The sequence below is a fragment of the Carassius gibelio genome, chromosome B5, assembly GCF_023724105.1.
Source record: "Carassius gibelio isolate Cgi1373 ecotype wild population from Czech Republic chromosome B5, carGib1.2-hapl.c, whole genome shotgun sequence".
NCBI lineage: Eukaryota > Metazoa > Chordata > Actinopteri > Cypriniformes > Cyprinidae > Carassius > Carassius gibelio.
In genome coordinates this window covers 24,580,451-24,598,379 of record NC_068400.1, presented here as the reverse complement: position 1 = coordinate 24,598,379, position 17,929 = coordinate 24,580,451, and the positions used below count along the sequence as shown (strand labels likewise).

General features: G+C 37.8%; 1 protein-coding gene across 1 annotated transcript in view; it reads left to right on the top strand.

Annotated features, from left to right (window-relative positions):
- The window catches only part of notch1b (notch receptor 1b), a 46,749-nt gene that overhangs the window by 10,239 nt on the left and 18,581 nt on the right, over nt 1-17,929 (top strand). The window contains exons 3-15 of the mRNA XM_052557211.1: nt 7,153-7,415; nt 7,524-7,862; nt 10,132-10,254; nt 10,437-10,670; nt 10,924-11,079; nt 11,224-11,409; nt 11,646-11,759; nt 13,270-13,383; nt 13,607-13,840; nt 13,940-14,050; nt 15,724-15,916; nt 16,575-16,720; nt 16,818-16,931. Coding sequence (XP_052413171.1) covers nt 7,153-7,415; nt 7,524-7,862; nt 10,132-10,254; nt 10,437-10,670; nt 10,924-11,079; nt 11,224-11,409; nt 11,646-11,759; nt 13,270-13,383; nt 13,607-13,840; nt 13,940-14,050; nt 15,724-15,916; nt 16,575-16,720; nt 16,818-16,931 — 2,327 coding nt within the window. The remainder of the gene's footprint in view (nt 1-7,152; nt 7,416-7,523; nt 7,863-10,131; nt 10,255-10,436; nt 10,671-10,923; nt 11,080-11,223; nt 11,410-11,645; nt 11,760-13,269; nt 13,384-13,606; nt 13,841-13,939; nt 14,051-15,723; nt 15,917-16,574; nt 16,721-16,817; nt 16,932-17,929) is intronic.

Genomic DNA, 17,929 nt, shown 5'->3' with positions numbered 1-17,929 from the left:
CCCTGTATTTGCCGGAATGGCAGTGTGAAAGGGGCTATAGTGGGGTGAATTTTTTATGTAAACGGTTACATTCCAGCAAGGCCATAGACTCCACCCTCGGGCAATGCAAAAATCCTGTAAACCAGGTTCATATGCTTTGTCTCAGAAAGCTTGTGAGTCAAAGGTCCATGCATCATGGAATCCTACTAGACATGTCTTGGGAAATTGAACTGAAGAACAACACAAGGATTTGGGCTTTTAGTGAGCTAGTCTTGTCAGACTGCTGTGTACTTTAGAAAGTGTTCACAGTTTATTTTATGGTCCAGTTCTCGCTATTAACAAACCATTAACTATGATTTTGCCTCAATAAACTCCCAATTTGCTGCTTATTAATGGTTAGTAGTAAGGTAGTTGTTAAATTTAGATTTGGGATAGGATTAGGAACGTAGAATAAGGTCATGCAGAATAAGTGGTTTATAAGTACTAATAAACAACCTATTATGTAAATAATAGAGCTAGGTAATAGCTGAGAATTGGCCACTAAAATAAAGTGTTACCTTTTCTTCATTCCACATAATATAGGGATTGGGCTAAATAGATGTTTAGTTTGGCAACTCTTTAGATTAGGGAACACATATTCACTATTAACTAAGGGTTTTCCCTCACTTGACTCCTAAATAGCTACCTACTGAAAGGAAGTAAGGCAGTTGTTGTAGTAGTTATGTTTAGGTATTGGGTAGAGTTAAGAGATCTAGAATGCACTATATAACAGCCAGCATGCTAGTAATATGCATACTAATAAATAACCAATTAATAGTGATTTTAATCAGATTTTATCCTAAATCTGAAGTGTTACTCATAATTCTGACCAAAAATGTTTGCAGTTTTTAATTGCTGTAGTTAAGTTAATCATCTTTTCCCCAAAGAGAGTAACCATTGACTCTAAATATTAAATCCGCCAATGTAAGTGTTGTTGGTTGAATAGATATGTGCTTTTACTTCTCCAAGTCATCCAAATGCTGATTTTTGTCTACCACACAATAAAACAGAAAATGGCACAGTTTCTTCAGGAAATGTACAAATCTTGTAGACTTTCACCATCCAGTTAGGCACATCAACTATAACTTCAAAAACAGTTATGATTGATGATCAGCTGACTTTCTCAGACCACACTGCTAAAACTGTCTGGTCCTGCAGATTTGCTTTATTCAACATCAAGAAGATCAGGGCCTTTCTTTTGTAACATGTTTGTTCAACTCATTGTTCAAGGTCTTGTTCTGTCCTGGCTGGAGTATTGCAATGCTCTATTGGCAGGTCTTCCAGCCACTTCTATCAAACCTTTATAATTATTCCAGAATTAATATTTAATGAAACATTAATATTTAATGAGCCAAAAATAATGCAAGTAACACCTCTATTTATTAATTTGCATTGGCTACCAATAGCTGCTTGCATGAACTTCAAGGCATTTATGTTTGCCTATAAAACCACCACTTGTTCTACACCCGTTTACCTAAATTCATTACTTCGACTTATTTGCAATTTAGAAGCTTTGTGTGGACAGCAAATACGTATATTTTCTGAAACGATGACATCATCAGCCCACGTCTCGCTCCTAATCAGACACCTCTACGTCACATAACAGCAAAAAAACATGAACACACACTAAATTATTGTCTTTTTATTACCCAACATTAACACAGATTAGTAAATGTTTGTGTACCACATGCAAGGTTTATGCGCATAGTCAATGTCTTCTTCTCTTTTTTTTTGTGTATCTCTGTGGCAGAATTACAGCGCCACATGCTGGCCTGGCATGTATACTATATTGTTTTGTGGTTTCATGTGGATGCGGATATTTCTTGAGATGAAGAAAAAAAAAGATCTGATAGGGAAAGCTCTTGCTTCGTGTGGACGTAACCTTAGACTTTTACTAACTGCTTGTTTTCTTAATGGGGTCATCAAATGCTACATTAACTTTGAACTGATATGTGTGTTGGCAGTGTGTGTACACAACCACCCTATAATGATAAAAATCCACCCAGTGTTTTTTTTATCTACTAAAATATTTACCCATTTCTCAAATCGAACCAATCTCAGATGCTTGTCTGTTTGATGTCACAAAAACAGGCCCCTCCTATGATAGTTGGAGGCAACAATATTGAAATTCTGGCTGATACCAATAAATATTTCTGATTATGGCTGAAAACAAATATTTCTATTTTGCATATATGAATGAAAAATAAAAGACTGTTAAGCATCACAACATTATAATGTACAGTATAAAAATTGATATTCAGGTTTTTAATTTACTAACAATTACGTTCAGTCGTGTTTTACTAGATTACCTTTAATGTTGCTGCTAACTTATGTTCACTTAATATAAAAATAAGCAAATTAAGTAAATATCCAATAACCTAATACTTATAAATTAAAATAATATATTTAATACTGTCTGATAACCAATATATTGTACCAATACTAATACTGATTTCGCATATTTCTGAGTAATTTACTGGATGTAAAATAAGTGGTAGTTTAATTTTAGCAATGTTGTTTATGTCTGACCTTCACAAAAACATTGTTTATGTAAAATACTATATATATATAGGTTTTACTGGCACTTGAAGCCTTCAGAACGTGAAAATATCGATCCTAAAGTATTGTGGCAGAGCAAATGAACACCTCCTAAAAACAAGAGTGCCCAGAGTGCAGAGGGCGCATGTTTTTGTTTCTGAGTTCATTCTTTTGAGTTTCTCTATGCATAATTTAATATAGATATGTGGCTATATTTAACCACTGGTTCACCTAAAACTCTTACACTATCTGTAGTTAAATGGCATGGTTTGATTTAGTGCTCAGGTAAATTTGATTCAGTAAATATTAAACTTTTGAAATTCAGAAAAAAAAGAACCACATATTGATGAATCAATACATGAAAATTATGTATCTGTGTCCTGTTATTTATCTTTTGGTATGCATTTCAGAAAAAAAAAAATGGTTAGGATTCAGGTGTAATTGCAAATAGTGATTAATCATGATTAATCCACTGAAAATTCTGATTAATTTGATTAAAAATTTTAATCATTTGACAGCCCTAATATATATATATATATATATATTTTACTGACACTACAGTTCTCTTATGAACTTTTGGACTGTGGTGTATAAGTATATTTTATATATTATATAAAATATTATAATCTAAGTAGTATGCAAATAGATATTGACACAGGCCATTAAAGAACCCTTAAACCCTTTGTAACTTTTAAAAGCAGGAAAGGGAGTTGTTTTCAGCAAAGGGCTGAGGTGTATGATTCAAAAATGACCTCATCATCCAGACATACCAGGAACTGCTGAAGATGAGAGGAGAAGGTGGGAGACAGTGAAAGGCAAACGTGGAGGAGTGTGAATACAGCTCTAGCCCAGCCAAGTAGGAAGGAAGTGAAGAGGTGGCTGGAAGATTAAAAAGAGAGGCCATGATGAGAACAAGAGGGATAGAGATGTGACCGCGGGATGGGATAGAAGGGAGGGGAAAGAAGAGGAGGTTTAACAGCTGAAAGCACACTCAGAGGGGTTAGAGGCACCCAGACTGCGGTCAGCTCCGCTCTGAATGGTGGCAGGAACAATGGGCCTTCTCATGGAGCCTGTCTGCTCTGCTCTGTGGTGGGCAAACCATTCAACTGCCTGCTGCCTTGGCCCTCTTATTCTCTTTGGGAAAGTGTGAGGGGAGTTTATGAGTAGGGAGTCGGGTGCACTGTGACCAGCAGCTGCCGCTCCCTCATTAGCATGCGCACCTGCTCCCTGAGGCCTTTCTGGAAGGCCGACACAGGCCCTCATAACTGCACACAGCGATGTGTTGTCTGGGTTAAATCAGCCTAATCTTTCTGTATCGGATCCCAATTCTCATTGAAGGGGTGATATCATCTTTTTTTGGGGATACAAGAGCATGTTAAACTATGAAACCAACTACAAACAAATACATAACTTCCTCTCTACATGTATTACAAAAAACCTTTATTAGAACCAAGCTTTAAAAGTTGGAGAAACATAACATTATCACGAGAAAGCTATTAAGATATAAGTCAATATAAGTTCATTCTGCTGTTCCCGGCTGTTTGGCAACTGCTGCTCTGCATCTCCTTCTGAGAGAAGTTAGAAATGATAAAAGTTCGAAATGACAGAAGTTAGAACGTTTATTTTAACAGTATAACTGAGAATTTCAGTCTGACTTCAGCAGCACATTCAACACACGTCGAATCAGACATTTTGCAAAGATGCTGAATTGAAAGGCTGGGGATGTCAAACGTAATCAGATTAAGTACTTGTTATGGGTTACATTGCAATGTAAAAACTTCTAATTATATTACAGTTACTATTTATAGCTTACATGGTTACATATAATTCATGCATTATTTTATTCTAAAATATTCTCTTGAAAAGTAAATATTTCAGTAATTTAACAACACATTTGCATGTTTACATTAATCTAATGTCAGTTTACGGTCATGCAGCTCAACAAGTAAAATATTTCTGTTTATAATGTTCAAGTACTGTTTTTATTTTAAAAGTATTTACGTTTACATTTTTATGATTTTTTTTTTCATTTGCTTTTCATTTATTCACAAACCCCAAACTTTTTTTTTATTTCATTAATCTGTCTAATTTAGATGCACAGTATGGAAGAAAGGATTTGTTGCTGCTTACATTTCAGCGCAACTTTAAAGTCAAAAACAGCAAAAAACAGACTATTTAAATACTCAGGATCAGTTGAAAAAAATGGACCCAAGTCAAGAGAATTAAACAATAAAAATGTACGCTATGACCCTTTAAATAGAAATGGATTTGAATTCATAAGCATTTCTGGCTGTTCCACAGACTGGAAGCCTTCTCTTCTATGTAATTCTTTTACAATGTCAAGCTTGATGACACTTACATAACTTCAGAGTTTGTCGCTGTGCTAGTGATGCATAAGATGTTTGTGTAATAATCACAAAAACCTAAATGAACCTGCAGAAATGTGCCAGAGTGGCCATAGGACAATGGGAGGAAAGGTAGCATTGTGGGCAGCAGTGCGGTTCCCACCGTGCACTTAATGGTTTTGTCGTGCCTGGCTCTCAGTCCCCTGTGTTTTCTTTTCTTGGTTGAAGTTATTGGCCATCATAATCCTGGGAGAGACAAAGTAAAAACATCCAACCCACTGAGGGGGGCCCTGTTTGGATCAGAGAACAGTGCACTGGGAATGTGTTGAGATATTCCGGCTGCCCCCCGAGGCCAAAAACATGGCTTCGGTATTTCAGAGGCTCTGGATGGCTTTAGCTTTTTGCAAAAGGTTATTTCAGCATAGTCATGTCGAGGGAGGGCCCCTTTTGTGTCGCTGAGTAAAATTGGCAAAAGATTACTTTCAAGCCAACCCAGGAAAAACCTGTTATGAAGTCTGTATGGCTCTTTTACAAAGTTTTTGCTGTGCCATCTCTGTATTCCCAAGGTCCTGATTGATGCTGCGGAGTTCTGTACTGTAAAAGAATAGCAGGCATTGAGGTGGAGGAAGACAGCTTTGAAGTCCTGATAATGTTAGGCCTGGGTTCAAAGACCCTTGTATAGACACTGCCTTGTCTTTGGAGTGAATGAATTCAGATTCATTCAGAGAGGCTGAGGTGCTTGTTTTTTTCTCCTTAGAGCCGCTGATGGATGGCTGACTTTCAAAAATCTGTTTGAAACAGGATTAAACCTGTGAAGCACAACCTCAATCTGTGAGAAATCTTAAACATTAAAAAAGCACCACCAGCTATCACTATTAACTAGTTGCTTATTAGCATAGCTATTGTTAACATATTGGCTGTTTATTAGTACTAATAAAGTACATATGAACTTATTCTACATCCCTGATCCTACCCAATACCTAAACTTAACAACTTCCTTACTATGATTAAGCAGCAAATTAGAAGTTTACTGAGGTAAAATTAATAGTTATTGGTTTGTTAATAGTGAGAATACATTTTTTATTTCTTACACTTTTGGCTTTGCTGTGTATGTTTGGATTTCTCAGGCATACGTTACATGTTAGCATACATGATGTTAAAATTATGGCCGATACATATAAGGTGATAGTTATTTAAATTTTATGTCTGATAATGATAACTGATAAATGGCCAATATTAAAATTGCATACTTGTTTATATAAATAATCTATAAAGAAAATACTAAATACTAACATCAATCATTGAAGAAATAGTGCAGAGCCAGCAAAGTTATACGTATATCACACACACACACACACACACACACACACATATATATATATATATATAGAGAGAGAGAGAGAGAGAGAACTGTAATAGATAACTGATATGTTACCTATATTACGTATTCAAAATTATATGATGGTTCAGTTATAGATAATAATAATTTTGCTATAGTTGTAAACCTATAAAGCCAGTGAGGTCATCATACAGAACCCGTTTTTGCATTTCACTGTGCTGCTGATCCATTGTTTCTCCATGTAAACATGCTCTGTATTGATATGTTTGACTGTTAAATTTGTGACAGTAACTCGCACGTGACAGCTAAGTTAACAGTGCTCAAGGTAAAATAAGTTAAACTTTAAAAATGTGTCTCTAGACCTTGTTTTCCCATTCCATTATACTCGATTATCCCGAGCAAGTCCCGTACAGCGCTGCTGCCAGATGATTACATGTTAGTATGCATGATGTTAAAATCATGCGCCGGTCTATGTGTGCGGCGGGGGCGTTATTTTAAGGATAAATGCCTATATAAGGAGTTCCACCCTCATCTATGTCATCAAAAGCCACGTTCGAAAAAAATTCTACGAAACTTAAATGAACCCGTAATTAAGATTTTTTTTTGTCACAGAAATACTCATGTGTCCAAATTGTTTTTTGAATTTTGTCCATGCTTAGCATGGGAATCCAACTCTTTAACACTGTAAACTCTGAATGCATGAAACCGCATTGTACCCCTGCTTTAAGAGAAGTTGAAAACTTAATTATAATGCAGTGGTTTCATTACAGTGCAGTTACAGCGATTTATACTGACATTTCATCCAGTGCTAGGCTAATGCCATTGAAAGTGGCTTACTATGAAGCATAAATCGTATACTGAGTGCAGTATATACAGTATTAATTCTCCCTGTGATTGCTTTCCACTCTACAGGTGCCCCGAGCCGTTTGCCGGCACAGCGTGCCAGTTCCGTAACCCTTGCTTCCAGTCCCCGTGCAGAAATGGCGGTGTGTGCAATTTGATCACTTCTGTCAATAAGGTGGACTTCGTATGCAACTGCAGCCTGGGTTACACGGACCGACTGTGTCTCACTCCCACCAATAATGTGTGCCTTAGCTCTCCTTGTCGAAACGGAGGCACATGTGAACTCACCAGTATCCACAGTTACAAGTGTAAATGCCCACCAGGCTGGTCAGGTAAGACCACAATCCAGTTTGAAACTCTGTATATGAGGAGTATGAACTAACATCTCAAATCTAGACAGTGTTGAGCATATCCTGATCGTAAACATTCTTTATCACTAGGTAAGAACTGCCATCAAGCTGATCCTTGTGCCTCAAATCCTTGTGCCAACGGCGGTAAGTGTAGTCCCTTTGATTCCGACTACATCTGCCACTGCACGCCCTTCTTCTCTGGCCAAACCTGCAAACAAGATGTCAACGAGTGTGCCCAGAGTCCCTCTCCTTGCAAGAACGGTGGCGTGTGTGAGAATGAGGTGGGCTCATATCGCTGCAACTGCCCTGCGGAGTACACTGGGAGACAATGCGAGACCCTCTATCAGCCCTGTAACCCTTCACCATGCAACCACGGAGGCACCTGCGTCCAGAAGGGAGAGACGAGCTATGAGTGCTCCTGTTTGCCAGGTAGGCATCCTTAACCTTTTAAGCTGCACGAGGACTCTTATTTTAATTAATTATTTCATCTTATTCTTTTCAATAGTAAATGCTCTGAAATCATTTAATTCAAATGAAAAAAAAAACTGTAAAAAACAATTACAGAATTATAAATAAAATCACAAATACGTAGTTAAATAGTTCATCGATTGAAATGGACAGATTGAACTGATCTTTGGAAATGAAAAAAAAAACTACCAAATTTAAAACAGTTTGGATCGAGAGAAAAAGTAGTCATGAAAAACGTTCAGATCAACTCAATATTCACAATGTTGCCATAATTTAGCCAGCTAAATCACCATGAATATGTGGATATTTGATATATTGCCTAGGTCTGAAGCTTATGTGATTATGTACTTTTCTGACTTGTTCGAACATATACCCATTCCTAGCTTAAGAGCTGTTTAGCATGCTAATATTCAAAGACTTGTCTTAAATACCCCTCATGATTACGGGGTCTATGACTCTTTTTAATCATGATGAGGGCTTTAACTGACATTAGTTACGTAACAAATGAGTTCATTAAATGAGGGATCAATGGCAGCCTCTTAACTTTGATCACTAAGAGGAAATCCACTCAGCTTATTTTGACTCACAAGTGTCCTGTTGACGACATCGGTTCCAGCAGTAAGACAAATGATACCGGCCCTCTATCTGGGTCAACACTGAATTTAGAGATTTCAGATGAGCTCAGTGAGTTTGCAATAACAATGCAGTATCAGTGTTTCCCACAATTTTGGAACATGGGATAGGCTACCTCTCCCAGAATGCCCTTCTCACTTGTCACCTCATTTAATCCCAGCCTAGTCATAGAATCTATGCTCCCGCTGCAGCTCTGTTTGCATGTGTGTGTGTGTGTGTGTGTGTGTGTGTGTGTGAACAGACCGGCAGGAAAATATTTGCGCTTATCATGAGGAAATGTCTGAGCGACAACATCCTTGTGCTGGTGTCCCTGGGTTAGAGTCAGTGTTGGGAGAATGAGAACGCATGTGTGTGTGTGTGTGTGTGTGTGTGTGTGTGTGTTTGTGTCTGTGTGTTCGCCTCCCATCACTATTCCTTTGACCCAAGTGGATCTCATTTCATGCCAGACAACATAATCTAAACCTCTGCATTGAGGAATCATCACTAAAGTTGTTATTCCATGCATTCATGGACTTTGAAGGAAGAATAAATAATATATGATGTGATCAGTTATGAAATATACCATAATTGCACTTTTTGGACTTAAATTGTAGGAAATTGTGGTTAGAGTCAGTAGAGTCGTTGTCGTTGGTGCCCCAACAGAATCCTGGTACTGCCAGAATTCTCAGAAAAGGAAGACTGTTGACCGCAACAAAAATAACGACTTTTTTCAGATGTTTCACAACATTTTATCCCTCTGTTTATACCAGGAAACAATTGAATTTGCATGTTTGTGTTAAAGGATCTGTGCTGTGCAATCTGATATAAATATTTAGTTCTTTGTGAAGAAACATGAATTATGTCAGCAAACAGTTGCTCAAATATTTATCCATGGCTAGAAAAGTGCTGATTTTTTTTTTTTTATTTCACACTGCTCAAAAGATACAGGATATGTTTATGTTTTTTAGATGAACAGCTAAATAAATACATTGGACAGGTACACTGCAGTTCAAAGTTTAAAATCATGAAGATTTTCGGATATGTTTTTGAAAGCAAGGCTTTATTTATTTGACCAAATATGGAGCAAAAATAATATTGTGAAATATTGTTACAATTTAAAATAACTGTTTTCTTTTTTCAAAAAATTTTAAAATGTTTTGTCAAGGCTGAATTTTAAGCATTTATAACACAGTCTTCGGTTGTCACATGACCCTTAGAAATTATTCTATTATGCTGTTTTGGTGCTTTTCTTATCATCAATGTTATCAACAGTTGTGCTGCTTAATATTTTTGGGAGTGTGAGCCATTCCTTTCAGTATTCTTTATTCGATTTTGAATTCGATTTGAATAGAAAGAAACAGCATTTATTTGAAATAGAAATCTTTTGTAACAAGTCTTTACTGTCACTTTTTGAATTTAATGTGTTCCTCCTGAATAAAAGTAAAATAAATAAATAAATAAATTATAAAATTGCCCCAAACTTCTGAATAATACTGTATATAGTTCAGTTTATAGGAGTGTAACCTTGAACGGCTCTGTCTGAAATGGCTATGTGAACAATCTTGTCAGTTCTGACTTTTAAAACTAGACTTTTAAGAATTTTTACATTTATTTTCAGGCTTCAGTGGTCAGAACTGCGAAGAGAACATTGATGACTGTCCAGACCATCGTTGCCTTAATGGAGGAACCTGTGTGGATGGAGTGAACACCTACAATTGTCAATGCAAGCCAGAGTGGACAGGTACCAACTGCCTACTCAAACCCAACATTTTACTTACAGATACAAAAAACAAAACAAAACTGATTCAGTAAGACTAACTAGACTTCAATGGTAAAAAAATAAATATATGTTTTTGGCATTTCATCTGTGTCTGGAAAATGAATGTGGTGAAATAAATGCTTATATGTATATTAATTCCTCAGGTCAGTTCTGTACTGAAGACGTCAATGAGTGTGACTTGATGCCCAATTCCTGCCAGAATGGTGGTACATGCTTGAACACCCAGGGTGGATACAACTGTGTGTGTGTAAATGGCTGGACAGGGGGCGACTGCAGCGAAAACATTGATGACTGCGCAGATGCAGCCTGCCACGCAGGAGCCACATGCCATGATCGCGTGGCATCCTTCCTCTGTGAATGTCCTCATGGGCGCACAGGTGTGCAACTTTTTTTCTTCTCATGAATCCTGCATCGTGGTTTGAAACCCTCATTCTGCGCAAAATTAAGAGAAAAATCTCCCATTTTCTACTAGATTTTTTAAAAGTACACTTAAGTATAACTAAGTGACATAAAACAAGTTTCATAGGGTCTATAAAATCTGCCATACTGTTTAAAAAGAGATGTTCAATAAGGTTTAGTTTTATATATTCCTGCACAAGTTCATTCTCATTGTGTGTCTCTGTGTTTTAGGTCTGCTGTGTCACCTGAATGATGCTTGTATTAGTAACCCATGCCAGAAAGGCTCCAACTGTGACACCAATCCAGTCAATGGCAAGGCCATCTGTACCTGTCCTCTGGGTTACGTTGGCCCATCCTGTGACCAAGACGTTGACGAATGTTCGCTGGGTAAAGAATGGCTGTATTGTATTGAATACATAAATAAATACTGATGATGCTTGATAAAAATACAAATCATGTTTAAAAAGGTAGCTATTACAATGGAATATTTTAATTGTTAATGTTTAAAGGGTGTTTTTTGTCCCCTTTTAGGTGCAAACCCTTGCGAACATGCTGGAAAGTGTATAAACACGAAAGGTTCCTTCCAGTGTAAATGTCTGCGGGGATATTTGGGAGCTCGGTGTGAACTGGACATAAACGAATGCATGTCCAACCCATGCCATAATGACGCTACCTGTTTGGATCAAATCGGAGGCTTCCATTGCATCTGTATGCCAGGTAAATGGTTTTATGGTTTAACTGCTCTCTATATAATACCCCCACACTGGTGATGTCATTACCTCACATGACAAATCTGTGATCCAATAAATTGCTTCTTTTGGCAGTAACACAAATGATACTGATGCCTGACTACATGCAATTAATATATTCTGTTTATTACACACAAAAGAAGCAATAAAAGCATTGTTAAGACTTGCTAAGTCTGGAGCTTACTCCCCTCTGTTAATTGGCAGGGTACGAGGGACTCTTCTGTCAGATCAATACTGATGAGTGCGCCAGCATGCCCTGCCTCAACAATGGGAAGTGCATCGACAAGATCAACAACTACCAATGCGAGTGCCCCACAGGTGAGCGTGCAGGGGTCAATCACCTCCCAGGACAGAACAGAGTGAAGAACACTAATCCCTGCCTGGAGGCGGGCTTACACAGCCCCGGCTAAAATGCTTCAAATAATCCAGATGAAAGCTTCTGGAAAGTTACAATTTCAGGCAGTTTTTGCTTGAGTAAGATGATGCATATCATTTATGCACAGCAAAAACTTATTATTATTTTTATCCAATGTTTTTTTTTTCTCTAGTGCACTAATATTTCTTTTTTTTTTTTTTGTAAGAATACTTTTTGCCCCGACTTTGATCCTTTGTCCAGTTCCAATGACGTGAAACAAATTTTGCTGAAAATGTAGGTTTGTGAGAGGCTCTTCTTGTTGTAAACCAGCACATAAGGATGCAGAGGAATACATGCATAAATTAAATAGGGTAGAGCGGTGGTACAATATTCGGCATGATGAGGTTGTGTCAGCAGAGGGGCCTACGGGGACCCCCAAGAGTGGTGTAAAGAGTTTTGGGAGATAGTTCGCTGAAGAAGTGGAAGCTAGGCCCCTTCACTGTTTCAGATGGAAATCAGAGCTCCTTTTCAGCATGCGGCGCAGGGATCCTTTTCAGTAGTGTACACATTGAAACCATAGGAACCACAATGGGCGCTTTTTAAAATGTGGCATTTTAGAGACTCTGAAGGAATTCCTCTTATGAAGATGCATGGGACACTCCTTGATTAACGATGCCAGGGGGTCTGAGAGAATGGCAGAAGCAAATTTGGAATTTGTTATCAGGATTATCTCTGTAATAATACAAGATGTGAAATTTATTTTCTAAGTGATCAGACTTGATGATAAAAAGGACAGAAAAATCCCATAGATTTAGACTGAAGCCATATCTAGAGAACAGAATGTCAAAGAGTCTGAAGGTATGCTACAAAGACTAACACACAGCACTGCAGGAACTGCATACCAACAATTTTGTTTTAGTGTTGCTTTTACTAGGATAAATGTCCCATAAATCTCCACACTGATGGATTTGTAGCCCTTAATGGGTTCAGACTGTATATTTGAACAGCAGACGTCTTTAGCGAAGGATTAAAATAACTGAGGGAGAAAGCACAAATGTTGGGGGTTGCTGAATAACATGAGGTCAGGGGTTGCGTGGGGCTCTTTTGGTGAGACAGACTCAGAGAGGGGGGCAAAGGCTGGATGGGAGAATGCACATTGTGATGGAAAACTTCTACGGGACAAAGGAAGAAACCGCCATGGCTTGACGTGCCTCTGAATAGACAGTTCCTCTTTGTCTGGTGCCCTTGGTCAGGAGGCCTTGGAAGGTTTTTACCGCCATTTTACACCCTTCTCCCCCTCTCACTGTGATGGTTGGTTGAAAAGCAGCTTGAAAACCTGAGAGCTTGTAGCCGAGTATTAATGAATGCTGACCATGTTGCATAGACGGGTGTGGAGGAATGAAGCGGGTGCAAACCAGAGCAATCTTTGTATTGACCCCCCTCCCCTTCCCTTCCCTCTTGTCTCCTTCTCAGGATTCTCTGGGAGTCAGTGCCAGTTCGACATCGATGAGTGCGCTAGCACCCCCTGTAAAAATGGGGCCAAGTGTATCGATGGGCCCAACATGTACACCTGCCAGTGCGCTGAAGGTATGAAGACGCCGTCTGCTTGGTTCAACTTTTACAAAAAGTCATAAAAAATACATAAAACATGATATTTCTGTCGTGATTATACATTTTTTACAGCTCTAAAATATTTATTTTGCTAGAAATTTCTCTCTGAGTCATGGAAAAACATGGAAATTCCAGGGCATACATGTGAGGAAATGTGTGTCATAATAAATATAATGAATGAATCTGTTTTCCTTTTTAGGATACACAGGGCAGCATTGTGAAACAGACGTAGATGAGTGTCTATCCAACCCGTGTCACTACGGCACTTGTAAAGATGGCCTGGCGTCCTTCACCTGTATGTGCCGTGCTGGTTTTACAGGCCGTCTGTGTGAGATCAACATTAATGAGTGTCTCAGTCAGCCGTGCCTGAATGGAGGCACCTGCCAGGACCGTGAGAATGCCTACTTATGCATCTGCCCTAAAGGAACCGCAGGTGCCACTTTTACTGTAATGGTCCAAAATCTGAACCGCTTGCTAATAGAATGAAAAAGCTTGCAAAAGCTCTATTCTAAGTTCTATTTTGTGTTAACAGGTGCTAACTGTGAGGTTAACCTAGACGACTGTCAAAGCAATCCCTGTGATTTTGGAAGATGCATTGACAAGATAAATGGTTACGAGTGTGCCTGTGAACCGGGATACACAGGTGAGTGGATCTTAGATTGTGTGCTTCATAGGTCGATAAATAGCAACTGCTCTGAAATATAAAATAGTCTCATTCATTTGAAATGAGAATTCAATTGGATAGTTTGCACAGCAAAGAAAATTTGGTCATTATTTCATCACCCTCTTGTCATTCCAAACCCATATGATGTTAATTTTCCAAGATCTTAACAAGACAAAAATCTTTACAAATATATTTTCCATACAAAACAGTTAACAGTTTCCATGAGCTGTCAAGCTTCAAAAAAATCCATAAAAAGTGATTAATTTTTTTTTAATTTGCATCATTATTTATTGATAATATTTTTTTGTGTGTGTTCTGTGTATGTGGGTTTTCTACCTTAGTAGCTATCGATTACAGGTACACACTTTACAGTTAAATAAAGAGATAAATGTGTAAAACTGCTAATTATAATGTTAATTTTTACTACTAAGAGAGAAAAAAATGAGGAAAAAACTTTTCTTATATACTGCAAAATACATCAATTGTGCCTATTATTTTATTTTATTTTTATATCAGTTAATCACAAACCCCAACCCGCAAGTTATTTTTATAGATAATCTCAGTCACCCGTAGAAGAAAAGCTCAGAATTTATGGATTCAGGTAAGATTTCAGAAAAGTCACATACGGATCTGATCGGGACAGTCATGATGTCTATCAGGATTTGCTACCAACTCTACACTATGTACTGCACTTAACTGGTTTAGCCACTAAAATAAGTGTCCTGAGTAAATCTCTAGACTTTGTCTTGGAAGTTCATGGCTTTGGAGAGTGGTTGTGTGGTCTAGAATGAAGTGAATAGGTTAGCAAATGGAGAGGTTTTCTAAAGTTATTTGTACTCAATTTCATCTACTCCTACGTGTATCCTCTAGTATTTCATAAGAGATCTAAACAATGTCTCAGACTGTGCTCTGATTTGCCAATATGAACTCAAACATAATTTTTTTCCAGAGACTAAACTTACCACATTTACTGTGTAGCTCTTACTGCATGTCAACAAGTCTTATTTTTTTATATTGAACAGAGTCATCCGGGACAAAGTTGATACTTAAATGAAACTTACTCCACTAGGTCATTTAAGTACTGCGTTTGTGGTTTTATCAAGGCAGTCTAGGTGGTATATTGAGTCCAGGTCTTTATCAATGTAGAAGAGATGGGGAGTCAACAAAGAGTTCAGCAGGTGAGACAGGCAACAAAGCAGGGTGGGGAGAGACAGCTGGCCAGCGAGCACACATTTGGCCTGGGCCGTGGTGTTGGCTTACAGTCTCGCCCAATCCCCTGCCTGCCGAGCAGACACGCAAGCCAGCCCGCTCCCTCATTCAGCCAGAGATCTCCAGGACATCTGGGAGTTTGAAAGGAGAAAAGATTTGTGAAAGTCGATCTTTTAAAAGGGGGAAGTTGGCCAGTGCTTTAAAGACAAGTGACAAATGAAACCTCTGCCTTTATGCTGGCATTGCGTTCAGTAAATAGTGGTGCTGCCTGAAGTGGAGTCTAAAAGCCAGGCCTTAAGCCTAGGATTTCAAGAAAAACAAGGAACGGCTAAATGAATGCAGTTGATTCAGAAGTTATTTGGACTACTATACGGCATGACATTCTTTAACCATTTTCCTAATTCTGTCATTTGTTTTTTTGTTGTTGTTTTTTTTTTTTTTAGGTAAAATGTGTAACATCAACATTGATGAATGTGCCATCAACCCCTGTCACAATGGTGGAACCTGCCTTGATGGAGTCAATGGCTTTACATGTCAGTGCAGAGAGGGGTATCATGACACGACCTGCCAATCACAGCTCAACGAATGCTTTAGCAACCCCTGCATTCACGGACACTGTGAAGACAAAGTCAATGGGTGTGTATTATTATTTATGCACATACAATGCCATATGAAACGTTTGGGGTCATTAAGATTTTTTGTTAAGAAATTTATACCTTTATTTGGAAAGGATGCATTAAATTGATCAAAATTGTAAAATAAAAAAATAAAAAATGTTACATTTACAATGTTACAAAGCATCTCTATTTTGAATGCATGCTGTTCTTTTTAACTCCATCTATCAAAGAATCTCTGCTTTGAACACTGGTAATTACAAGAAGTCTCTTAAGCAGCACATCAGCATATTTATATGATTTCCAGAGATTCTGAAGATAATATAAACATAAATTATGTCACCCTGCTGGAGAAACCAAGTACCAATACCAGTTTAAAATTGTTTTTTGCACGATCAATATGATCAAGATGGCATATTGAATCCAACCCCTCTGTAAAAAACAAAAACAAACAGCTTACCAGCTTACGCTGAACTCGCTGGTCTTTTGGCCAGTTTTAGAATAGTTTTGGCACTTTGGAGACCAGCCTGCTAGCCAGCTAAAACAGCTGAACACTGTCTTGGCCAGACATGAGACCTTATACCAGCAAACCAGCTCAATTCAGCTTAAGATCTGATGGTTTGTTCAAGACCAGCTAGGACAAGCCAGAAACCATGTAAAACAGACCGTGTTTCTTACAGATATAACTGTATTTGTGACTCTGGCTGGAGTGGTGTCAACTGTGACATCAACAACAATGAGTGTGATTCCAACCCCTGTATGAACGGAGGCACCTGTAAGGACATGACCAGCGGCTACGTCTGCACATGCCGCGCTGGCTTCAGCGGTTCGTATCATTTATTTAGCAAATTTACTGTAACTATGTGGTGTGCCCTCTTGACCCATACTCAAACACACAGTGTCTTTCTAACATTTAATTATAGGTCCCAACTGCCAAACAAATATCAATGAATGCGCCTCCAACCCTTGCTTGAATCAAGGAACCTGTATCGATGATGTGGCTGGATATAAATGCAACTGTTTGCTGCCTTACACTGGTATGAGTTAGGCTTTATTCATTACATTTTGAGAATGTTATTTGTTGACTGTAATACTTTTCACCACAATGTAGTATGTGACTGTTTAGCTGTTTAAACCAGTTAGTTTGGGAGTTGATGAAACGCTAACAATCAAGTAAATCATAAAAAAATAAAGCTGTTTTATTTGATTCGTTTTATTATTTTATTAGCTTACCAGTATTTTACCAGTTTACATCAGAGAGCTGCGGACATGCAAATGGGTTGTTAAACTACTGAAATATTAACTCAAAATCTCAGGAGGGATTTCAAGAACAAATTTTAATTTGACTTCAAAGGGATTCGGGTGACAGAAATGTTTGAGAATGTCTGAGTGATTGATTTTGAGTGAGTGTTTTATTTTTTTCGAAAACCATGATGACATTACGACAATTAGCTTTCTTTCCTGTGTTGATGTATTTCCCATTGGAACAGGAAGTTGTGATGGGCTATTTCTTGTAAATAGCCAATACCCTTTAGTTTAAGACATAAACATTAACAATGATTTGCTAATTGAAGGAAGGATTCTCATTCTAGATACACCTGAAAGTGGAACAAGATTTATAAATATTGTTTGTGCATGTTCATGAAGAAAACCTTAATCTATTGAATATTCTAAAGTAAATTTTGAAATACAAAAAATAAACACATAAACCCTATTTATTTTATTAGCTGAATAATTAAAAGACTGAAAAACCTTTTTACCCTTTTGATAGGGTCTTTAAACAGCTTTAGTGTGGCTATTACTTTTTGTTAGATTTTGATAGTTTTACTTTACTTTAACAACTTTAAATCAAGAGTAGTTTGTATTGCAATTTCAAAGTCAGGAACAGCAGACCCTTCTCCATCAATCTAGTCCCAGACTGCTGACAGAGGCCCCTCAAGAGCCCTACAAGTATCTCTGTTGACAACACAGGAAAATGTTTTTAACAGACGACACATTCTTTCCTCTCAATGTGTTATTTGACAAAACAGATAAT